The 25,015-nt window shown below is 38.5% G+C and overlaps 1 protein-coding gene and 1 non-coding gene across 2 annotated transcripts; both read left to right on the forward strand.

Moving 5' to 3' along the window:
- Nucleotides 1-3,461: 3,461 nt before the first annotated feature.
- On the forward strand, nucleotides 3,462-7,990 carry LOC125227587. Its single transcript, XM_048131930.1, has 2 exons — nucleotides 3,462-4,543; nucleotides 7,845-7,990. The coding sequence occupies exons 1-2, from the start codon at nucleotides 3,669-3,671 to the stop codon at nucleotides 7,855-7,857; spliced, it is 888 nt and encodes a 295-aa protein (XP_047987887.1). The 5' UTR covers nucleotides 3,462-3,668; the 3' UTR covers nucleotides 7,858-7,990.
- A 14,723-nt stretch (nucleotides 7,991-22,713) lies between these two features.
- Nucleotides 22,714-22,786, forward strand: Trnar-ucg. Its single transcript has one exon. It is a non-coding gene; the product is annotated as a tRNA-Arg (tRNA).
- The last annotated feature ends 2,229 nt before the right edge of the window (nucleotides 22,787-25,015 follow it).

The following is a 25,015-nucleotide window of genomic DNA, read 5'->3' on the forward strand; positions in this document are numbered from 1 at the left end:
GTAGGCGAGAGGCTGGCAACCTGTCACTGCAATGTCTCACTTTCGATTTCTTTCAACCCCTTTTTGCCAAGCTTAGTAGTTTATGTGCTCTGCGCCTACCCCTTTATGGGATACAGGCTTGTATGTATGTATTAACTTTTCACCGGGAAAGTGTGCTCAGAATAATGATTTCAACGACTATAAAGCTCGCCTAGGACTAATATGCCTCAGGAACATATTACGTACTAAATATTATTGTAGATAATCGCATAAATGAGGCAAAGTTCTTATAGTCATAGTAGACGTAGATATTGTAATTTTAATTACAGTTTCAAGATTAGGTTCATAATATCCCATAACCACAGTATAATAAAGAGTATTATCGTACAGTATGGCTACTCCCGCTCCCCGCTGATCGCTATCCCACTCCCCCCACCCGCTCTCGGTTACCTCACAGTTACCGCCTGTCAAAAACGCAAACAGTCGACCTGTCATATCTCACTTATACAAGCATGATACGCGTTTACCTACACGAGCTTAGAATGTGTGCTACTTAATAAGGTAACGGACCCAATCATGGACAGTTTAAGACAAAAATTCGTCTGTTTTTGATATTTCACTGATAAATGTAAAAATTCTACCGCTAAGCGTGTTAAATCTTGAATGACCTATCCTTCTTTTACATTTCAAGCGTATTGCAGAATGGATACTCCTATTAGTTTCTTCATACTTAACAAATTAAAACTAGGTGTTTTTTCTCCAATTATGGACGGCAGTTCTCCAGTAATGGATCCCCCATTATGGACAGTGAAATAAGTTAAAAAATTTACTTTTAAAGCCAACTGATACTCAATGAGTCAACTTTATATAAGTACCGTAAATACAATTAGTTTGAGTTATTTTAACATAGGATTGTTTCTTGTAAATTTTGGTTTTGTAAATTGTTCCTTGTCCATCATAGGAGGTAGGCAGTTTTTCGGTTCCAGTAATGGACACTCGCAAAATAACGCCATTTCTTTATATCTTTGGAGCAACAAACTAGTATGTTTTATACCTTACCTCATGCTTAATGCAATAAGTAAAACGCATTCAAGTTTACACCGAGTATTATTTTATTATTATTTTATACATGAACTCAACTCTCTTAGCAACATTACTAAGAATTCGTCTTGATATTTTTTTCAGTAAACTGATGAATTTTATCTTGTCGCCAAATCCTTCAGAAATAACCGAATTAATCGAAACTTCAAAATGAAACAGCTCTACAACTCTAGTTTATGGTACAAATCCGTCAGTTTTTAGAAACTAATTTTAGATACTTATTTTTAAGGATTTGTGTTTTTTTTGTCCATAATGGCATCACCGTCCATTATGGGGTATTTCACCTTAGGAACGCGCCTCTTTCATATATTTGATCGCTATAGTGTCCGAGATGTGCCATAACTATTTAGGTATATAGTTATGGCACATCTTCAGAAATATAACATCTCTTACGGAGTATATGTTAGATAGACTGAAGGCACCATTATTTTGTAGCCATTAGCCAAGGAACAAATCTGCCCTGCTAAGCCGAGTGGCGCTATCTCAAAACCAAATGATTTTGAAAATCGAACTGTCAGCTATAGATACTTAAGTATAAGTTAGCTATGGATTTTCGTCTGAGATAGCGCTTTTCAGTAGGGTCGCCCCACATCTACACTGAGAGAAATTTGCATTGTGAATTTAACAAGTTCGACTTGTTGCGGTTTATCCGTTTGAATCAGCCAAACGTATGTTTAAAACAATATGTGTCAGGTTGTTTTTATAAAATCGACTTGTTGATTCAAATATATTGCCGATTCAAATGACAAGTAGCTTGTTTTTTGAACCAAAGAGCACGTAGGCGCTATTTTAACCAAAAAACTTGTTGAACGAACATGAAAACTGGTTGTATTTTCTCTCAGTGTAGCGTCTCGCGAACATTGCGTCGGGCCAACTGTATGGAAAAAGACGCCGCGTCGACGTTGCGTCAGGCTTTGCCACAGGGCAATGCTACCACACAACGAAACAACAAAAAAAACAGCCTTCTACAGCCTAAACATGCTTTATAAAACATTTTAACGACTTCTTTACACCATTTGACACAAGGTTACAAACCGCTTGAACAGTTTAATGGATATTGTCATTGGTGACAGCATAATGGTCATCATTATGTTGATGTCTCTGTTTTCATAATTATCGCCAGTGGACCAATTACAGATGGTGACCAACAATTAGGTCACGTCTTTGGTTGTTGAGTGTGTTAAGGGTTAACCCATATGTAGACAAACTGTGGTCTAGCGGTCGTTTGAAAACAAAGTTCGCGGGATCGATAAGTCTTATTTGAAGCATGTTGTTTGTAACTGTTGTTATTGGTAACCGATAATGATCGTCATTATGTTGATGTCTCTTTTCGTAATTATCGGCAGTGGACCAATTACAGATGGTGAAGATCACGTCCTCGGTGGTTGAGTGTGTTAGGTTGTATGTAAGGTAGATAAACTTGGTCTGGTGGTCGTTAAAAAACAAAGTTCGCGGGATCGATTAGTTTTATTGAAGCATGTTTTATGTCTGTTGTGTGAGTGCTGTCATTGGTCAGGATAATGATTATGTTGATGTTTTGGTTTACGTAATGATCGCCAGTGGACCAATTACAGATGGTGACCAACATACAATTAGATCACGTCTTAGGTTGTATCACAGGCAGCATTACTTTAACCGAAAATGTCAAGAATAACTTTAGACACGGATTTACTCTCTAGACCAAAATAGAGTTACTCTATTAATTAATTAATCTACGGTTGGACTCACGTTATTATATCGCTATTGCTGCTACATATTTTGGGTCAATTCTGGAGGCCCCTCTTCAGGCATATTCACCCGGTGGCTAAACTTCGTGGACTGATCGCGTGAACTCCTATATACATGAAGAGGGGCCTCCATAATTGGCCCGAAACATGTCGCAGCGATAGCGATACAATGTGAGTCCAACCGTAGATTCATTAATAATTTGAATATGTCTCACGAAAGTTTAACATGTAGGTATAGTCTCACTCTAATTGACTTTCACTATTGCGTTTCCTAAACATGTCGCAACGGTCCACAGCTTCCAGAGCCACTAGTAAAAAAATATTTAGTTATTTACCCCGAAACCAAAACACAAAGATATCGCTGGTTCGGTCACTTACTTAGAATGGGAAACGACCGGGCTGTCAAGAGATTATTTCTTGGGTCGATCGGCTGGTGGCCGTCCGGCGGGTCGACCCAGGTATCGCTGATGGGAGGACAGTGTGGCGGCGGATCTGGGTCAGCTTCAAGTCAGTGACTGGTAAGAGGCTGCACACGATCGGGACAGGTGAAGATCATTTTCGGAGGCCAAGATTCACTTTGGATCACGGAGCCAACTTAGTTACCTAGTTATTTGCGCCATAAAGACACTAAATTACTCGTATGTATGGTTGTTGTGTATACATGTACCTACATCGTATGTACCTATCTATAGCTATAGATGCATAACCAACGCGCTCGCTGTGTGCCTTGTCAAACCACTCTTATTTAGTATTAAATCAGCAACAGCCACATTCGGTCGTTTTACTTATATACCTACCCGCATACATATCAGTGTCGAACGAGGATCTACCTACCGCGCGTGTGTAAAAAAATAATTAGTTATGTCGTTTTTGGGAAATTTGACTGATTTTGATCATAAAACCAGCGAGTGGCAGATTTTTAAAGGACGCTTGACACAATTTATTAAAATAAACGATGTGAAGGATGGAAATAAAAGTGGGATTCTAATAACTCATCTCACAGATGAGTCATTCCGTTTGTTGCGAAACCTCGCATATCCTACGGAAGTAGATGACCTTACTTATGATCAGCTGATTAAATACCTGGACGATCATTTTAAGCAGAAGAAGTGCACATATGCAGATAAGGCACGTTTCTATGGAGCGACAAGGAACGTAGGCGAAACCTTGGGAGAATGGGCGGCGCGATTGAGAGGACTAGCTAGTTACTGCGAGTTCGGCTCCGCTTTAGAAACGGTTTTAGCAGATCGTTTTGTCCTAGGCCTAGGTTCAGGCTCTGAACGTGACAAGTTATTCGAGCAAGATGCGTCGTCAATTAAGATTGGCCAGGCCTTGGAAATAGCGGAGAAAGCAGAATCTGCAAGGGAAGCGAAGGCTGTGATGACCGGTACCAGCACCATCAAGGAGGAGCCCCTGAATCGGATGAGTAGCGAGGGGCGGTACGCGGCAGGCGGCAGCGGCGGAGCTAGGCGCGGCGGCGGCGGCGGCGGCCGCGGCGGCGCGCGGGCTCCGGCGGCGGACCGCGACGACCAGCGAGCGGTTTCCCGGTGCTCCGTATGCGGCATGAAGAGTCACGAGGGTGACAGGTGCCGTTACAAGACCTATCGTTGCCAAAAGTGTGGAGTCGTAGGACACTTGAAGAAAGTGTGTAAAAATGTGCGCCTCAATAATATGGAGTGTGATGATAATTCGGTCGAGCAAAACACTTGCGAGGAGTGCCATTTGTATAATTTAAGGTACGTACGCACCAAACCGATTGAATTAAATGTTATTTTAGGAGATATGCCCGTAGTTATGGAATTAGATTGTGGATCAGGAGCGACTGTGATGTCATACAAATTGTACAAGCGATTGTTTTCCAAATACAAATTGGAAGAGTGTAATATTACAATGTGTTTATACGATGACCATAAAATCTCTCCTCTGGGTGGGTTTACTATAGATATTAAATATAACGGCCAAGTTAAGCCCATTAGTATATTTGTATTTAAAAATGACGGCCCGCCCCTTCTTGGGCGAGACTTTATGGCAGCGTTTAATTTAGAATTACGTACAAAGATAAATAAAATCAGTCACTGTGACGACGATGACGTAAACAGGTTATTGGAACAATACTCTGAATTGTGGCGTGATGAGCTTGGATCTTTTAATAAATTTAAGGTGTCATTGAAATTGAAAGATAATGCATTTCCTAAATTTTTTAAACCCCGTTCAGTACCCTTTGCATTAAAAGATAAAGTAGAAGAAGAATTAAACCGCTTGGTAAAATTAGGTATTTTAGTACCAGTTAACCATTCACTGTACGCAACCCCTATAGTACCGGTTTTAAAAGAAAACGGCAAAGTAAGGATAGCTGGCGATTATTCAGTCACATTAAATAAGGATTTAATAATCGACAAATACCCATTACCTCGAATTGAAGAGGTATTTGCCAAAATTGGAGGGGGGGAATGTTACAGTAAGATTGATTTGAAAAATGCGTATAATCAATTTTTGTTATGTGATTCGTCTCAAGAACTTACAACAATAAATACCTCTAAGGGTCTCTTTAAATACACTCGATTAGTCTATGGTTTAGCGCCAGCGCCAGCTATTTTCCAAAAATCAATGGAAACACTTCTTTCTGGAATCGAAGGTGTAAGTTGTTGGCTTGACGATATATGCATAACAGGTCCTAACAAAACAATTCATCTCAGTAGGTTACGCGAAGTGTTAACTAGGCTGAGCGACGCGGGTCTTAGGTTACAACAAGAAAAATGTGAATTTTTAAAACCGAGTGTCACATATTTAGGGTACGTAATAAATAAGGAGGGACTGCATACGAGTCCTGATAAGGTTAGGGCTATACTCGACGCGCCAGAACCAAAAAATGTTACAGAGCTCCAGAGTTTTATAGGTGTAGTGAACTACTACAGGGTTTTTATTCCTAACGCTTCCAGCATCATGAGCCCATTACACGAGTTGTTGCGAGCGGGCGCGGCGTGGCAGTGGGGCGAGCGCCAGCGCGGCGCCGTGCAGCAGGTGAAGTGGGAGCTGGCCTCCGAGCGCACGCTGGCGCACTTCGAGCCCTCGGCGCAGCTGACGCTGGCGTGCGACGCCGGCCCCGCGGGGCTCGGAGCCGTGCTCTCCCTGAAGGATCAGGCGGGCAACGAGCGACCTTTGGCCTTTGCGTCGAGGTCACTGACTGCAAGTGAACGTAACTACAGTCAGATACAAAAAGAAGCTACGAGCCTGATATTTGGTGTGAAAAAGTTCCATCAATATCTTTATGGCCGTAGCGAGCCTTTATACTTAAGACGGATCACCGACCATTGGTTTCCATTTTTAACAATAATACAGGTATTTCTGTGACCACGGCGCTTCGTCTTCAAAGGTATGCAATTATATTATCAGCATATAATTATATTGTGCAGTATACGACGGGTAAAAGTAATGTAGTAGCCGACTATTTCTCACGAGCTCCGTTAGCGGAGACGGTAACCGCTGCGGATAAGGAATTTGATAAATTTAGTTCTTTAAAGTTCTTAGATTCGGTTTTACCGGCGGTCACCGCGAATGATATCGAGCAGGCTACAGAAATTGACCCTGTCTTAAAGACGGTGCTTAATTATGTTAAAAAAGGTTGGCCACGCAAGGTAAGTTGTAAATTAATAAGTCCTTATTTCCAATGTAAAACAGACCTGCAGTTTGAAAATGGGACCTTACTGCGCGGGCATAGGGTTGTTATTCCTAGTACCTTACGGCAAAAAATGTTATCGCAATTGCATAGCTCACATTTAGGCATAATAAAAATGAAATCCAATGCGCGCGCTCGGATGTGGTGGCCGGGCATCGATGCCGACATCGAGCAGTGGGCCGCCTCGTGCGCCACGTGCGGCGCGCTGCGCCCGGCGCCGCCGCGCGAGCAACCGGCGCCCTGGCCGCGGCCGCCCGGCCCCTACCATCGTATTCACATCGACTACATGGCAATAGGGCAAAGAGTATACCTGGTAGTGGTGGACGCGTACAGTAAATGGCTGGAATGTATCTATATGAATAATGGTACAGCAACGCAAGAATTAATTTCCAAACTCAAACGTTTATTTGCCACCTTTGGGCTGCCACATGCATTGGTTTCGGATAATGACGCTAAAATAAATTGCAAGGAATTTATTACGTTTTGTTCCAGTAATAATATTCAATATATTACGTCACCTGTCTATCATCCAAACAGTAACGGGTTAGCGGAAATGGGGGTTAAAAATTCCAAGAATATGCTAAAATGTATTTTAAGAGAAAATTTGAAATTAGATATAGTACACGAAAAATTATTGGGCTATTTATTTGAGTATAGGAACAGCGTTCACTGCACCACGGGCGAAACACCGGCCAAGCTAATGTTCGGGAGGAATTTAAGAACGAGACTTGATTTAATTTCGCCACCTGTAAAACCAAATCGTTCTGAGCCTCCGCCGCATCGGAGATGTTTTGAAATTGGTGACGTTGTTTTAGCTCGGTGGTACAGTGCCAGGAAGGAAACATGGGAACATGGTATTATTAAAAGTAAAATAGGAAATAAAATGTATAACGTTTATATGTTCGATTTTGATTCTTATTGTGTAAGACATACGGATCAATTAGTTAAGTATAAAGGAAATGTTAGATTTAATATACCGTCCCGGGGACCAACATTTCCATCTCCACCGTTTACAACTGACGAGTGCCAGGTAGCCTCACTACCTACTCCTAGTGGTTCAGAGTCCAATGGTTCCGAAGGAGAGAGGAATGTAGTCTTGGGGGGGGATGAGGTGTGGTCGGAATGCGACGGCGACGTCGGCGAGCAAGGGGCCGGGGCCCGAGCGCCGGCGGACGCCGCCGCGGACGGTGCGCAGGCGCAGGCGCCGGAGCCGCAGCCGGCGGCGCCTGCGGCCGTGCAGTCGCCGGCGGCCGCGCAACCCGTGCCACGGCACCAGTTGCGCCCGAGACAACCAGTAGATTATAAGATAAGGTGATTGTTAGTAACATTAAGGTTAATTTAATTATTTTAATTGTTGACAGGGTTCAAGACTAGTGTGGGAGGGATGTTGTGTATACATGTACCTACATCGTATGTACCTATCTATAGCTATAGATGCATAACCAACGCGCTCGCTGTGTGCCTTGTCAAACCACTCTTATTTAGTATTAAATCAGCAACAGCCACATTCGGTCGTTTTACTTATATACCTACCCGCATACATATCAATGGTAGTCGTGCCGCCACTGTTGCTTACCCATATATTTCTTTAAATTCTGACAAGTGATCCATTCTCGTCAGATATCAAAGCAACTGTTCCGTTATTGTATGTATATCGATGTAACAATGGATAAACTGGGAGGTTGGATCGGGCTTTTGATTCACCCACACACTATTGTGTACGATTTGTATTTATTAGCTGATGTAGGTACAGGGTATGTTTTAGTACAGTCAGCTACGATAGAAAATATCCTCGTAATCTGGGCATGTCGACTTGGTAATTGATCGTATGGAAGCGTTCAGAGCTCTCATAATCATAAGTAAACTTTACAATTAGCACATGCTTCATCGTTCCTTTTACCTGGATCAAACATGCGCGCTTGTGATTAAGTACATTTTCCTAATTTAGTTTTTTTCTTTCTTTGATGACTTTTTCGGAATTTATGTGCGGAATGTCATTTGATATTTACCAGTCGCTTTTCGGTGAAGGAATACATCATGAGGATACTGGACTAATTCCAATAAGGTCTAGTTTACCTTTCGGGTTGGAAGGTCAGATGGCAGTCGCTTTCGTAAAAACTAGTGCCTACGCCAAATCTTGGGATTAGTTGTCAAAGCGGACCCATGAGCCGTGGCAAAAATGCCGGGATAACGCAAGGAGGATGATGAGTTTTTTTTTCTTTCTACTGTGAACCAACGTTGTTAAGGACCTATAATCCTGTAATAAATAGATATCTCATCCTACAAAGACTTCGCACCCACACCAAAAACACCTTTTCATTCACCCCGCGGTGCCACAAAAGATCTCATTGACAACAAAACTGACTAACAACCCACCGTTTGCCTAATCACCCCACCTGCCTATTTATTACAACCAAAAAACACCCAAAAGACCAGGAAGTTCTAAAAAATAGCCCTATAAATTCACCGCCATCTTGAATTGACTTTTCATTGACAAAAATTTTACGTCAGCGCGCGGTCCGATTCTGGACTTTAATAAATCGGTATCAAAAGTTTTTGCTGAGTCATTAGGAGAACTGGTGTTAAAAAATAAAAATGTTTTTTGATTATAAAAAAGGTCCATGGTGGAATGGTGGCGTGGAATGCTCGGTCCCATGGTTTTTTGGTTGTCCTTGTGATTATTGACGCCCAAGAGAATGGATTAGACATAATGCCGTATTGAGGCTATAAAAAGGTAGTGATTTTAATTATGTGACTCAATGGCATTCTTCGTTTGTAACGAGTTCAAAGCAGTATAAAAGAGTAACAAATGAAATTGACAAAAGAGCTTAAAACGTCTACCTATTCATACTAAAAATAAATGTAGGTAACTAACAATTAAATTCTAATTTTAATTTCATCTATGCATGAATTTCATCATCTATGTATTTCTATTAGGGCCACTTGCACCAACGGAAAGTGGGCCTTATAACAGTAGGTAAGTCCTTTTAACCCCTTGTTAAAAAATTAGCAAGCTGTAAATTAATTTGACAGACGGGCCATTTTTTAAAGTTGTCCACCTTTTTTTGTAACATGGGTATTTTTTACGCGATTCATACTCAGAATCGCGAGCTCTTTCGATCCTGATAAGAGAAAAAAAATGTCCCAAGATTTCCATACATTTTTTCGAACCTTCTATTCCGTTACCGCCTTACAAAATGTATGAAAAGATGGTAACGGAAAGGAAAAAACCTTGGGACACTTTTTTTCTCCTATTAGAATTGAAAGAGCTCGCGATTCTGAGTGGACACCAGATAAAAATTTCCAAATCCAAAAAAAAAGTGCGGTGGACAACTTTGAAAAAAAAAATGGCCAAGACATAATAATTATCATAAACTAGATACGCCAAAAAGCGCATGTAAGTACCCACGACCGTCCAATTTCCCGTCAAAACTGTCGCGACGTTCCAAATCTAATATAAAACCGCGTACACAATACAGTCGCGATAAAGGCGCGCGTTTTTACACCGGCGGGTTTTAAATTTAATTAATGGCAAGTGGCGCCGCCGATTATATTATTGCGGCATTGTGCGCGCTGGGGTGGCTGTGAGGGTCGGGAAGTGGGACTGTCTCGTTGTTGATGGTGTAAACAAATACCTAAGTTTTTTGGAAAATGGGGATACGACATTTCATTACAGAGTTCCTATGGCTACCTTTCTGCTCTATCATCAGATCGGCGTCGACAGATTCAGATTCAGATCATTCATTCATAAATGTAAAATATTTACAGGTCAATTCTAGGCGGGTACATACAAGCAATTCATAATTCATTAATTTACATAATTATTAATTCTATCATTAAAAAAAACTTACATAGATTTCCTTAGTTAAACTGTGCTTAACTTAAGTAATTAACAGATTAAATTCTGGTATGTTTTACATTTTAATTCATATATAACAGTAAATTAAATTACCGTTCGGTATTCGTGATACCATAATATTGCACTGTCACGTGATTTACATATGTGTGTAAAATTTCAGACCAATCGGAAACCGGGAAGTACCTACTTGTTTAGTCTAAACTCTATTTAGTGACCTTGGTTTTTAGGTTAGTATAAATATCTTATACCTTTAAACGAGCAATTCTTGTATATTTATTTATTTATTTACATATTATACCGACGATCTCGCTGATCTTCGCTGAAATTTGTTGTATGGGTTTTCGGGGGTGAAAAATCGATCTAACTTAGCCTTAGATCCCGGAAAAGGCGAATTTTCGAGTTCACGTGCGTATTTCTTTCCCGTTAGTAAACGCAAAATATGGTCGTTAATTTCACCGACCGCGCATCGGCTGAGCGTAGCTCGGTCGTAAAAGGTCGGTCTAATGTTCGCAGGCACATCGCGGGTCTCAGGGTTCCGAATCCCGGCCAGAAATAAAGTTTTTTTTATAAGAGTTTTTTTTATCTAAAGACGTGATATGTCGCCCAGATATTTACATAATATTTAGATGACAACATGTTCATATCTATTATTCCTTAAATACTTTTGCAGATTGTTTTTAGTACGGTAGCATATTAAATTGCCTACTCGTATTAAACTTGGTAATGTCATACGCCGTGTCTTGCGTGGGCGACGGTCGCGCGACCGTCGCGCGACCGTCCCGCGACCGTCGCCGTCACGTCTCATACTTCCATATCGATAAGGTTTGATTTCGTGTGCGTCGCATCGCCGTCGCGCGACCATCGCGCGACCGTCGCCCACGCAAGCCACGGCGATAGCGTCTTCAAAATCACGCAACAATATTTGGCGAAGTGTAACCAATAACGTGGCATGGACTATTTTTACTGTAATAATAATACTTACTAGTTATTTTGTGCCGGAAAGTCCCAATAGATCTAAAACCGTGGTCACCCAAGTGTCGCCGAGACGCGTCGAGCGCTTTGTCAGGCAAATCCGCGTCGCCTTGGTTATAGCTTGTATTCTGCGTATGTAGATAACAATATATTGTAGGGCCGTCTCATGTGGGGTAGTCGGAAAAGTCGATACTCTGCACATTGGAGTCTTATGTGACATATGTCTTATAATGATTGAAATAGCGAGTGTGTTTCTTTTATAGGTCAATGACGTTACTTTATGATACAAATTATAATTTCATATTAAGTTTTTTGAACCTTTTGGAAATACCGCACTATGTATCATTAATATCAAATTCTAATTTCCTTATTTTTAACCCCCGACGCAAAAACGACGGGGTGTTATAAGTTTGACGTGTCTGTCTGTCTGTTTGTCTGTCTGTCTGTGTGTGTGTCTGTCTGTGGCATCATAGCTCCCGAACGGATGAACCTATTTAGATTTAGTTTATTTTGTCTGAAAGCTGAGTTAGTCAGGAGTGTTCTTAGCAATGTTTCATGAAAATCGGTCTACTATGTCGCGGTCGGGGGTTTTTTCAAAATTTTAATTTTTGTTGTATTTGAAGCTGAGTAAAGGTAACTTAAACGTATTTCATTGTGTCAATATTCAAACAAAACATTTGCCCATCCCTAAAGAGTCATCTTCACCGTATGCTTCATCTGATGCATTTCAAGATTTAGAAGTAGGTATAAGGGTAGTCGGTCCCTTTGTCCTCGATAGCAAAGAAGATCGAAGTAAAATGTGTAATCACAGTGCATAGACTGCCATCTCTCGACACAGGCTTAAAACTTTTGAACCTCAGTTTTGACAATTTGGCCCATATTCTTACCGCGATATGTGTTAAAATGTCAAATATTAATATTAGCGCCATCTAGCTGAGCGTACCCCAAAGATGTAATGCCAACTAGGCCACCGTACCTTTTTCTGTATGGTACTGAGGTACGTTTTTTTCTTAGACTTTATCTGTCTATACGGAGTTATATATGTATTTGTTGATAGCCACATTTATTTAAAAATATAATTGACACAATCGTGTTGATTCAGCGCCGTATCTGCCGCGACAGACAGCTCATGTAGATGCTATCTCTTTTTAATTATCGCTCGCTCACCCCTACTGGTTACTTATTTATGCATTACAGATACCTACCTACTCTTTAGACAATGGTATCATGACTCGTGACGTGTGTCACGCGCGTGGTCTCTTTTCAATTTTAATGCTTAAAATTAAAATCAGTTTTTTTATGAAATAGGCTGCAAACGAGCAGACGAGCCGCCTAATGGGAACAAGTCATCGCCGCCCATGGACACAAGCAACATCAGGGGAGCCACTTATGCGTTGACGACCTTTGAGAATCCTAATACCTGCTGGTTGAGGAACCCCATATCATAGCGCAAGAGAAACAATTCAGAAGGTAGCTCATTTCACAACTTGCACGTTCTGGGCAAAAACGAGCGAGAGGCCCGTTTGTTCTTGGTTTGCCACGTGTCGAGAAAGTGAAGATGAACTTTATTTCTTTGGCGGGAGGTGCGGTGATAAAAGCGTGACGGTGGCACCAAGTCAAAGAGTTCATCAGAACATTCAAATCAAACCAAATCAAATCATTTATTCGTGATAAACAAGATACAATACATATAAAACAATACAAGCACATTCAAAACTCGGCGTTAAAATACAACTTTGCCCCCTTGTATAACAAATAACTATTATTCGTGATAAACAAGATACAATACATATAAAACATTACAAGCACATTCAAAAGTTAAAAAAAAATTAATAATTAAAAAACAAAGAAAAAAAACACATATTAATATAATTGTATACCACGAAATGGCATTTCCCGTTGTACAGACGGTAGAACAAGCACAGAGAGCCAACATTGCCAGTTTCATTGTTTATGTTTAACCTCCACATTATCCGCCTAACGATACTTTGGATGTCCAGCAGGACGGCGTCCATTCGGTCTCCCCAAGTAGGCTCTTTTGACTGCCCGATCTTCACCCATTCTTTCAAGGTGACCAAGCCAATGGAGACGACGCACTCAAGGCCCAAGATTCCCCTTTCGGAATTACCAGAGCCTTATGCACCTATATTGTCTTTGTATATTATGTTATAATTTCACCAAAAAAAACAATTGTATTTGCCTATAAAAAGTAAAATTTATTCCTACCTAAAACTGGCACTTATGTAAAATAAAAATTTCCAAATTAAAAAAAAACTTTTTTCTTTTTTGCAATCAGTTGCTAGTTACTTTTTGATATCTATCAACGAGGATAGTTAGATTATGTCCGATAAAGGCATCATCGCCACCGAAATAGCGTTCTGTACTGAGAAATAATAAGTATTTGTTATTTTTTCAAATGCTTATAACTCTGAAAGTAGGCGAAATCCAGAAAAGTTTATATATCATTTTACTTTCCTTATATGATGAGGAATACGCTTTTAAAATTATATATTCAGTTTCCTTGTGTTACACCGTGTATATCGTTGTCTGAGTACCCACAACCAAAGACATATATAACTGCGTATAGATAGATAAAGTCTAAGAAAAAACGTACCTCATAGTACCATACAGAAAAAGATACGGTGGCCTAGATGGCATTACACCTTTGGTACGCTCACCTAGATGGCGCTAATATTAATTAATATTTGACATTTTAAAACATATCAAGCTAAGAATATGGGCCAAATTGTCAAAACTGAGGTTCAAAAGTTTTAAGCCTATGTCAAGAGATGGCAGTCTATGTACTGTGATGACACATTTTACTTCGACTGTACTCTATAAAACTCGATCCTTTTTGCCACAACACAAGTCTTCTTGAACTTACCGTGGGACTCAGTCAATCTGTGTAAGAATATCCTATAATATTTATTTATTTAGGTGTTATAGCATGTCACAATGTTGTCGCTTAGGACCTCCAGCGTGAACAATGGAGGCAATTAAGGTTCCGTTGTGGTAAACTTTGATTGGCTTTAGCTCGCCAATTACTGGGCCATGGCGGATGATTGGGTCTTTCTAATTAAGTTGTTTAGCTTCCTTGAGGAAACTAGGGAATAACAAATTAATATTGTGGGAAAATGTTACAAATCGATTCATCACACAGCTATACTAGACTCAATGTTTTTACAGCCTAGCAAACAAGATTACAAATTAATTGGAGCAGCGCTATACCGTCTATGTAAACCATTTTTCATCACACCCGCACTTTAAATGTGCTATTGCACGCAGGCGGAACGTGAGTTATAGAAAAATCGTTCTCCCAAGGGAATAATGAAATTTCTTGTACCGTACTTAACTTTTTTACATCTATTTACATATTTTTTACATTGCGAGTGTGATGAAAAACATTGTGTGTAACTCGGGGAGAATGAATATTACTAACTCGAGTCTTTAAATCGCTCCGGCAAGCCGTCGTGATTTAACTTACTCTCGTTAGTAATATTCAACTTCCTCCCCTTGTTGCACAATGTACTATTATTGTACTTGTATGTGGCATGAGTCATTTTTGTATGAGAACAAGTGTTGCTATGATAAAAAAAAATTAATTTAACTTTCTACTTTTTTTTTTGCCAGGCTATACTACCAATTAGTATTTTTCAAATATTCATTGACAAGTCATTTATTTTCAGTTCTTAGCACAATTTATAATATATTATTTCAAAATGTTAAGTTACCAATTTTAAGAGCTTAAGGTTATATGAAAGAGCATTTAAAAAATAGCCGACGTCGCAAATTTTTTTTCTATTTTTTAACGATTTAGTGAAATTATCATTTCGTAAGAAAACGATTATAAAAGTAGTTCATTCTGAGCGTAAATCAAAAATGACGTCATAACCATTAGAATGGGTCATATTGTCCTTGAACGATTTTGAGCATTAGGTAGAGCACAAACACAAACTCTACCTAACGACACTACTTTTAAAAAAAAAAAAACTTTTATCTTTTTTCGATATCTGTCAATGAAAAAAGATTCAAAATTAGTTCATTGTAAGATGTAAATCAAAAATGCATATAACCATTAGAATGCGTTTTAACTTTGAGGATTTGCAGCGTGAGATACGAGATTTTTTCAAAGTATTGACGATATGTATGTAGATGAACATGTACCTACCCCTACTCATACTAGGTACATATTTTGAAATGAAAACGTGCATTTGGGTATCCAAAATAAAGATTTTATACGTAATAAATTATGTGGAGAATATATCTTATCTACATGAAAATGCTCTCTATAATATTATACTACCGTATGGGTACGTACGTAGAGTCATCACTAAAACATTTATTACACCAAACATCTAAAATATCGAACCTTCAATGCAGCCATATAAACAACCCACAGAAAAAAAAACATATTCATAGACAACTGTCAATTTAAAACCGATCAAAGCTGCCGGTTGCCTTCAAAACATCTGCTACCACTTCCAATACAGACATTAAAAAATGAGTTATAAACTCCTTTGATTGAGTTGAAAGTCGATTGATTGTGGAATCTTAAGTGGGTAGCTCAAAAGATACGTTCTTTTTTCAAACATTCTTCACTACGGGTGGTCAATTAGGCTAAAGGTCTCAGCCAATCGCGTGGCCGCGGTGAGATGAAACAAAGCAGGGGGCGGGGCTTGCATTGTTCGGTACAATGGGAAGACAGTGGGTCCCTTTGTGCGCTTTGTATGGCTCATTGTTGCCCATTGTGTAGGGGTGGGGCGTGTGTGCTGAAATATTTTGTTTTTAGAGGGATTTGATTGGTCGAAGTATGTGTGAAGTAAAATATAAGAACTCTTTTTCTACTCGTCGACTGTAATCTGTCAATTAGGACACCACAGACTAAACTATAAGTGCTAACTTTTCAGTGTTGGATACTCTATGGCAGTTCCAACTCAACTATAATAATCTCATTATATAGTTGACTTTTAGTTAACTGTAATAATTTCAAAAATAGAATTTCATACAATTTCTATACTAATTTGCGATACCTGGCAAATTTTTCTGCATTTGAAATACATTTTTTTTATCTGCCGCGTTATCGGCCAATCAGAGACGGTTATTACAAACAATTGGTTGCTAGGTAATTCGATGTTGATACAACGGTGAACGACGCCATTAACATTAATTTTAACTTGAATGATAATATAATTCGTCCATTGATGATGAAGATAATGACTCATAGAAAAAGTATTGTATACAATAGTGATATAATTAAGCTTTTTACTCTCGTGCCGTACTATTAGGCCACTCAGCAATCTTCGTGGCCTAAACATGGTACTCGACTGAAAAGCTTTGTATATATCCCGATTGTATAACATACTATTTCGTGGCAGTCTTTTCGTAGTTTATATTATGCTTTGAAATAAATAGCAAAATAGATACTCGTCAATGATGAAAACATTCATTATCTTAGGACCATTAGATGAGAATCGTTATGTGCGTATGGCAAGACTCACCTGTGTTTTTTTAGTACTTTTTCTGCCTTTTTAAACATACCAAGTCGTAAAAAAGTAGTAACCAAATAACAGCTCTACCATTTTTGAACACGAATTTAATCGCTTTACATTTCAGATCCTGTTGGCCTAAAATGTAAAGTAAATCGGAGAGTAGGTTGAAGTACAATCAGCCAAGAAAGTGGTTTACCACTTTTCGACTCTATTTCAAACATAAGGTCGAAAAGTGGTAAACCACTTTTTTGGCTGACTGTACCTACCTATTGAACCTCAACCTACTCTACTTAAATCATAGATTAAATATAAGAAGACAATACCATCCCATACATTAAAATGCGACCTCCTAAGAACGCGCGTATAACGCACCACACATAGATGGCGTGAAATTCGTATAATATCTCCACTACTAGCGATTTAAATTCTACTAACAGAATTGAAAACTAGTAGTCATTACCACTAGTTTTAAAATTACTAACCGTAATTTTTCAAAAATAGCATTAGGAACGTCGTTTTCCACAGACTTTTTAAACGGTGTGTTCGATATTCAAAAATCGATCCCGAGGCTCAACTCGTCTCCATCGCAAAACACACAAGGACATATTTTTAATCTAGGAGTACTTAAATCCATGGATTACTATACTATGTGATCAACTTAAAATTGTGTAGGTGTAAATGGGGGTGGCGCGAGTCATCGGAATGCCAATGTGGCGACCCGGATCAGACAGTACACCACATTGTCTTTGAGCGCCCCATCAACAAATTTAGCGGAGAATTGGCAGATCTTAAGACCTTGTCGACGACTGCAATCGAGTATCTGCAGTCTGACTTTTTAAACATATAAAAGTAGAGAAACGGTATATGCCATACGATAAATAACTTAAAATTATGGCCCGTCTATTAATCACAAAAATTCGGACATTGTTAACGCTATTTGACGTAATAACCTAACCACAAAATTGAAATTATGAAAAAACCCCCGACCGTGACATAGTAGACCGATTTTCATGAAACATGGCTAAGAACACTCCCGACTAACTCAGCTTTCAAACAAAAAAGGTTCATCTGTTCGCGAGCTAAGATGACACACACGCAGACACACACGCAGACCGACAGACAAACAGACAGACAGACAGACAGAGAGGCAGACACACACACACATACAGACACGTCAAACTTATAACACCCCGTCGTTTTTGCGTGGGGGGTTAACAAAACAAAAGTTTGAAAAGAGGATATTTTGAAAACGCATCGATATATTAAACGAAACGATTAGTTTCTAATAAGGTGGCAACGCGCATGTGACACTTTTTGAGTTGCAGGCGTTCATAGGATACGGTGACCGCTTTACATCAGGCGGGCCGTATGCTTGTTTGCCACCGACGTAGTATAAAGTAGTATATTATAAAAAGGTACCTACTTATCTAATCTATCAATAGAATTTATAGTTTCCTAATTCCTATTCTTACACATATTCTCTAAATTGTGAACCGCTGACGTATCGGACAATGCCAGCGGACCGGATCGATATCATTGTCTGGCGGCGCGGCGCGCTTACCCGTAGTTGGATTCTTAGTTCGTTCTAGCTATTCAATAGGCTAGATTTCCACTAGTCAAAAAGCTGGTTTGAGTAGGGTATGAGGCAAGTAGCCTATAATTCTGAAACGTTTTACCTTTCAAGCTTTTCATTAAAGTCATCTATAGATAGGTTAGGTTTGTTTTATAAAAAAAAAAAATTACGACTAACGGAAATGTGGACAAACAATACATTCTGTAACCAATAGATTAGATAGGAGACCCTTCTGTACCTGTTACTTATAGTCTACCTACGAGTTATAAAACCCAAGACTTTTTTGAGCCCTTGATAGGAGATGGGAGTCAAACGGTTTCCTCTAGATAATTATATATTCTGTGCTAGATACATAATTTTGGATTCTCAAGAGTATGACGTTGCCTATGTCCGTGGGCGACGAGGACCGCTTCTTAGCAGCTAGTTCACCTGCTCGTTGGCCGACATGCTGATCGAAAGACTAAATATACCTGACAGGTAGTCAGGTATATCTAGACAGAAGAAGTAGAAATTAAGTAGATAGGTACCTATTCCTAAAAAATATTTGACTTAGAGCCTATTCCGTCCATTCCGTCTAATGCAACAAAATTGAAATAACTAAGCCTCTCAAGTACGAAAACGTTTTCGCAGCCAAATTTCTACTTGAGACCATTAGAGGCACAGCTACTCTACACGAGAATCGAATTCTCCAAAGAACCAGTATAAACTGACCTACATAGACTTTACTTTTGTACGGGAGAGAAGATATAATTATACTGGTCTTGTACTTCGGATAGGTGCAAGTCGGAATGAGTTTAGAGGTCCTCGTGTGGGGCATCGAGTGCACAAATTGGACTAATGATTGAGGGCCTCAAGTACGGGGTCGTTTCATATTGTGGGGTAGCTTAAGATGTTGCGTTTTGAGACTTTTGAGGTTTATTTTTGTTTTGAAGTTCGTTGTGACACTGAAAAAATATCAAGTTCTTTGTAGGTACATAATCATGGGAGCCTGGGGCCGCTGTGACAACTAATCCCAAGATTTGGCATAGGCAAGTGTTACGAAAGCGACTGCCATCTGACCTTCCAACCCGAAGGGTAACTAGGCCTTATTGGAATTAGTCCGGTTTCCTCACGATGTTTTCCTTCACCGGAAAGCGACTGGCAAATATCAAATGACATTTCGCACATAAGTTCCGAAAAACTCATTGGTACGAGCCGGGGTTCGAACCCGCGACCTCCGGATCGAAAGTCTTGCGCTTTTTTTGTTCTTTGTAGGTACATGAACTAGATATTTATAGTTTTCGTTGGATAATTGAAGACGGCACCTATTGATTACTAATTTAATGCTGTATCCCTATTTCGCATATCGTCACTACTTTTAAAAAAACTTGTATCTTCGTCTGTCAATGAAAAGAAAATTGTAGTAAGTATGTATGGAATGCATATAGACTTACTGCGTTTTAACTTTGAGGAACAGCGTGAGATACGAGTTTTTAGGGTTCCGTGGTCAACTAAGGAACCCTTATAGTTTCGCCATGTCTGTCTGTCCGTCCGTCCGTCCGTCCGTCCGTCCGTCCGTCCGTCCGTCCGTCCGTCCGTCCGCGGATAATCTCAGTAACCGTAAGCACTAGAAAGCTGAAATTTGGTACCAATATGTATATCAATCACGCCAACAAAGTGCAAAAATAAAAAGTGGAAAAAAATCTTTTATTAGGGTACCCCCCTTACATGTAAAGTGGGGGCTGATATTTTTTTTCATTCCAACCCCAACGTGTGATATATTGTTGGATAGGTAGGTATTTAAAAATGAATAAGGGTTTACTAAGATCGTTTTTTGATAATATTAATATTTTCGGAAATAATCACTCCTAGAGGAAAAAAAAGTGCGTCCCCCCCCCTCTAACTTTTGAACCATATGTTTAAAAAATGTGAAAAAAATCACAAAAGTAGAACTTTATAAAGACTTTCTAGGAAAATTATTTTGAACTTGATAGGTTCAGTACTATTGAGAAAAATACGAAAAACTACGGAACCCTACACTGAGCGTGGCCCCCGACACGCTCTTGGCCGGTTTTTTAAAAGTAGTGACGATATTCAATTTATATTTTTTAGAATAAAAAAAAAGTCAAAATCTAGAGGCCATTGCCATTACGATCATAATAATATACTTAATGAGAAAAAAAAATTGACCAAGGATTATTTATATAGGATTTACATACTTCATACTAAGAACTATTAAATACTATCAAAACTACACTGATGATGCCTACAAATTTAATTTTTTCAAAATGTGTATTGACGTGATATCATGATTTTAAAATAAAGAAATACTTATGTCATTTGTTGTTATAAAAAATAAAGACATACAAAAATATTTGGGGAAAATATGATTTTGGCCACTTCCAAGCTGCAAACAGCGCCATCTACTTAGCCCAGTATCAAATCGCTCTTGATTTTGTCCAAACCGAAAGTAGTGTTTGTGATTAAACATAGTATGACCAAGGGTATGACTATATGAATTATGATTAAACATCCAATTCATCCAAAATCAAAAGTAAAAATATCAAAACTATTTGTATTTACAATATTATGTGCAATCAAAAGTAAAAATATCAAAACTATTTGTATTTACAATATTATGTGCAATCAAAAGTAAAAATATCAAAACTATTTGTATTTACAATATTATGTGCAATGTTCCCAAATTATTCTTCTATTCCACTTTATAAACGAACGAATGCACGAATGGCTAAGTTGACCGCAGACCGCACTACTGCCCTCTTTGTAGCTATCAGTTAACTAATTTGCGTTTTGTTTAAACCGCCATCTATATAATTTCATGAGCGTTACTAATTCACGATGCAAGCGAGTATACAACCGAGCAGTAATCTTTGCTTGAGTTTCATCATTTTGTAAGTAGTTACTGTGTTTAACGGTAGATGGCGCTAAACCATAAAAACATGATGGCAAACATTTTTCTATTTCATGATTTTTATTACCACAATTTGAAACGTAATAAATAGTAACTAAGTAAATATTTTATTAAATAAAATATTAAAAAAGTGATATCTTCCAGAGGAGCGATAGCGATTACAACCGAAGTGATTATTTTCTCAGTGAGTAAAAGGATTGTGAGATTTTCTAGTTGAGCAAAACATACCTATTGTGTTGTGCAGTTCATTTACATGTGGTGAATATTCTACATTTATTTTATACCTATTGTAGTGTATTTGTACAATGATTTGTATATTGTAGAAGCTATTTTCGTTTAATAAAACTAGCTATAACTAATTAATTAATAATTCTTAAACCATAATTGAGAATATTGCTATATTCTCCTTGCTTACGCCATTGTTTGACATGTTAAATTCCTTTGTAAATAATAGGTATATTATTTGTAACTAAAGGTTACATTTAAAAAAGTTAAATAGGAAGAAACACTACCAAGGGATACTAGTAATAATGGAATGTAAAAAAAAATCTAATCTAATCTCCATACCGGTAACTTTACTTATCTACACAGAAGTTAAAAACCTTTGAATTCAGATTTCTTATCGTATTGCAATAATCTAAACATCCAAATTATAAACAAATCAATTATTTTTGTAGTCGGTACCAGACCTGTTCGTCGCCTTGCTATTGCCTGTTTGCCCCACCCAACCATACGCAGGCTGTACCGACTCCAAAAATAATTGATTTGTTTATAATTTGGATGTTTAGATTATTGCAATACGATAAGAAATCTGAATTCAAAGGTTTATTATTTTTTGCTTTTTAGTTTCTCCGTGTTTTGTAACGCGCTTATTTTTGAAGGCGGTTTTATTTTTTGTTAAAAAGTTTATTTATTTGTTGATTTTTAGTGGTTCCTATTGATATTACATGTATCAGTCCGAATATATGCACACTAGTGAAAGAATTATCCTTTAACTCCTAACCATTGAGGAGTTGACCTTCCATCATCAGCTCAGCCACATAAAATTATTACCATCAGGCGTAAATACTGGTGTACCTTTGAAAAATACACTAAAAACATTACATGTGCCTATAACATTTGAAGAGTTCCCTCGATTTCTCCAGGATCCCATCATCAGACCCCGACTTGGTGCCAATGGGACCATCTCGGGGTTATACCCGTACGATCAAAAAAAAAATTTTGAAAATCGGTCCACAATTCTCGGAGATATCGAGTAACATACATACAAAAAAAAAATAAAAAAAAAAAACATTCAGTCGAATTGAGAACCTCCTCCTTTTTTGAAGTCGGTTAAAAAAAAAACTTACAGCTACAATTTCCACTCTAATGTGTTCTGATCGATTATTTTAGTATTTGAATAGTATTTTCGCCTTCAACCTGCAAGGACCGTGTGGCCTAATGGATAAGGCGTCGGACTTCGGATCCGAAGATTGCAGGTTCGAGTCCTGTCACGGTCGCATTAAATTATCTTTTTACATTTTTCTTATGTGCTACCCGTGGTACTTATGGACTTTTTATTTGTTATTTATTATGTATAATAATATAAATCATTTTCTTTAGTGGAAAAGCATATTTTTTCCACATTGATCTGGTTTAAGTTATTATAACTGCAGTATTTGCAAAGATAGACTTATTAATGTTTTCGACTAATTTATTTAGCTAATGCAAATATTAAAATAAAATAGCAGCCGTCACATTAATATAAAGTCAATTATTTGTAAATTCTTTATATCAGCGCCATCTGTGTGATGTACGCCGAACTAAACACATACATTGTGGAAAAACTACTTTACACGCGAATGTGGTGTCTCTCGTCATAATTACAAAACATTCCGCTAGATGGCATGAAAACCAATTCAAATAAGATAATTAATTTACCAAAACTCGTAGAAAATACGCAAAGTTGTTAGCAAACAAGCATTCGGTCCGCCTGATGGTTAGCAGTCTCCGTAGGATATGGATCCCTGCGAATCCAAAGGTGTTACATGCGCGGCACACTCCACAGCGCATCCTCTCGCTTCGTTGAGCTCTGGAATCCTTACTCACTGGCAGGAACTCTTTAATATGAGTACTTAGTAGTGAAGTAGATGAACGCGCTCAATAAGCTCGGTGCTGTGCAGCACTCATGTGATGTGTTTGCGGATGGCTGGACGGTTGTTGAGAGTGAATGTTTGAAGATATGCGAAAGTTTGACCTAATATTAATTTACTGTGCTTTTATTTCATTTTTATTATTATTATTTTACATGTTCGTCGTACTGAATTCTATTTAAATGTATTTATCATTAATGTTATTTTGTCAAATAAGCTGTATGTACTTTACTTTAAGAAATGTAATGATTTAGGTCTCCTGTAATGTTACATTTTTACATTTTATTAAATAAATTGAATTGAATTGAATTGAATTAGTCTAGCTAGTCTTATGTTATTTGGCTGCATTTTGCAAGAAAGTAGAGGCGCTTGTTCGAGTGGGACTTTGCTTCTTATTTTGAAAAGAGTGGAAACTAGAATATTGTAACTAGGTAATGGTGTAGTGGGGATATTATTCAGAGGAAGTGCCGTGTGTGCAGCGATAGAATAAAATTGATAGAAAAAGACTTCTGTATTGCTTTAAGTACCTGTGGTGCCGTATTATTCTGTGACGCGAAACGAAAACGAAACGCCGCGAAAGGTAGTCTGGCTCTGTCGCGCCAATACGCAAGAGCGATAGAGATAGATATCGACGAGCGTTTCGTTTCGTGAGCGTTTGTGCCATTCGGCTACGCACACAGCCCACACAGGAGTGAAAAAATGTTTCTACATACATTTACAATAACGTGTAATGACTTTCTAGAACTTTCTAGAATAAGAGGTGATTCGCAACTCGTTAAAATAATAGTACCTACCTACCTAAAACGGGAAGTTCGAAAAGAGTGGCGATAAATCGAAAAGGAAATTCGTAACTCGTTTCGAGCTTCCTTCTTCCGCACTTGTATCGTATGGTAATTTACTATAAATACTGTTACATGAGTTAGGTATACCATGCACGAAATAAGGCATCAGAAAATTATAAGAAAGACATGGATAGTAAGTAGTTATTTTTGATTTCAATTTCTATTTAATAAGTTGGACTATAAACAAGCGACGGGACCTTTAAACAAGCGGAAGCGCTATGGTCTGGGACTTTTGATATGTTTATCTCCTATCTAGTCCCAACAAAGTTACAGGGTCAAAAATTGTGTTCCCAGCCATTCCCTCTACACCTCTTAACACTCAAAATTATTTTTAAAATCGGGACTTAATCGCGTATGACTACATAACTAATAAACTGACCTCCAACGTTCCAGGGACGGCGTTGTCCCCGTGGTCTCCGAAAAGACTGGCTTGAAATGACATCAACATCTTCTGACAGCAGCGCGAGTTTTTCGAACTACCCGCACTTGGTTTCGATTATCAATAACTTGAACTGTAAGTGTGTAATAATCGTGAATGTTTAAAACAGTGTCTCTTAACAATCATTCATTTACTGAACTACTTGTCCAGGATTATACCTAAGTACCTATATTCCAATTTACGTAGTACCAAAGAGGATCGAGTATTATAGATAGTTACTGTCAAAGTAAAATGTGTAATCACAGTGCATAGACTGCCATCTTTCGACACAAGCTTAAAACTTTTGAACCTCAGTTTTGACAATTTGGCCCATAT

This window comes from Leguminivora glycinivorella, chromosome 6, assembly GCF_023078275.1.
Source record: "Leguminivora glycinivorella isolate SPB_JAAS2020 chromosome 6, LegGlyc_1.1, whole genome shotgun sequence".
Taxonomy (NCBI): domain Eukaryota; kingdom Metazoa; phylum Arthropoda; class Insecta; order Lepidoptera; family Tortricidae; genus Leguminivora; species Leguminivora glycinivorella.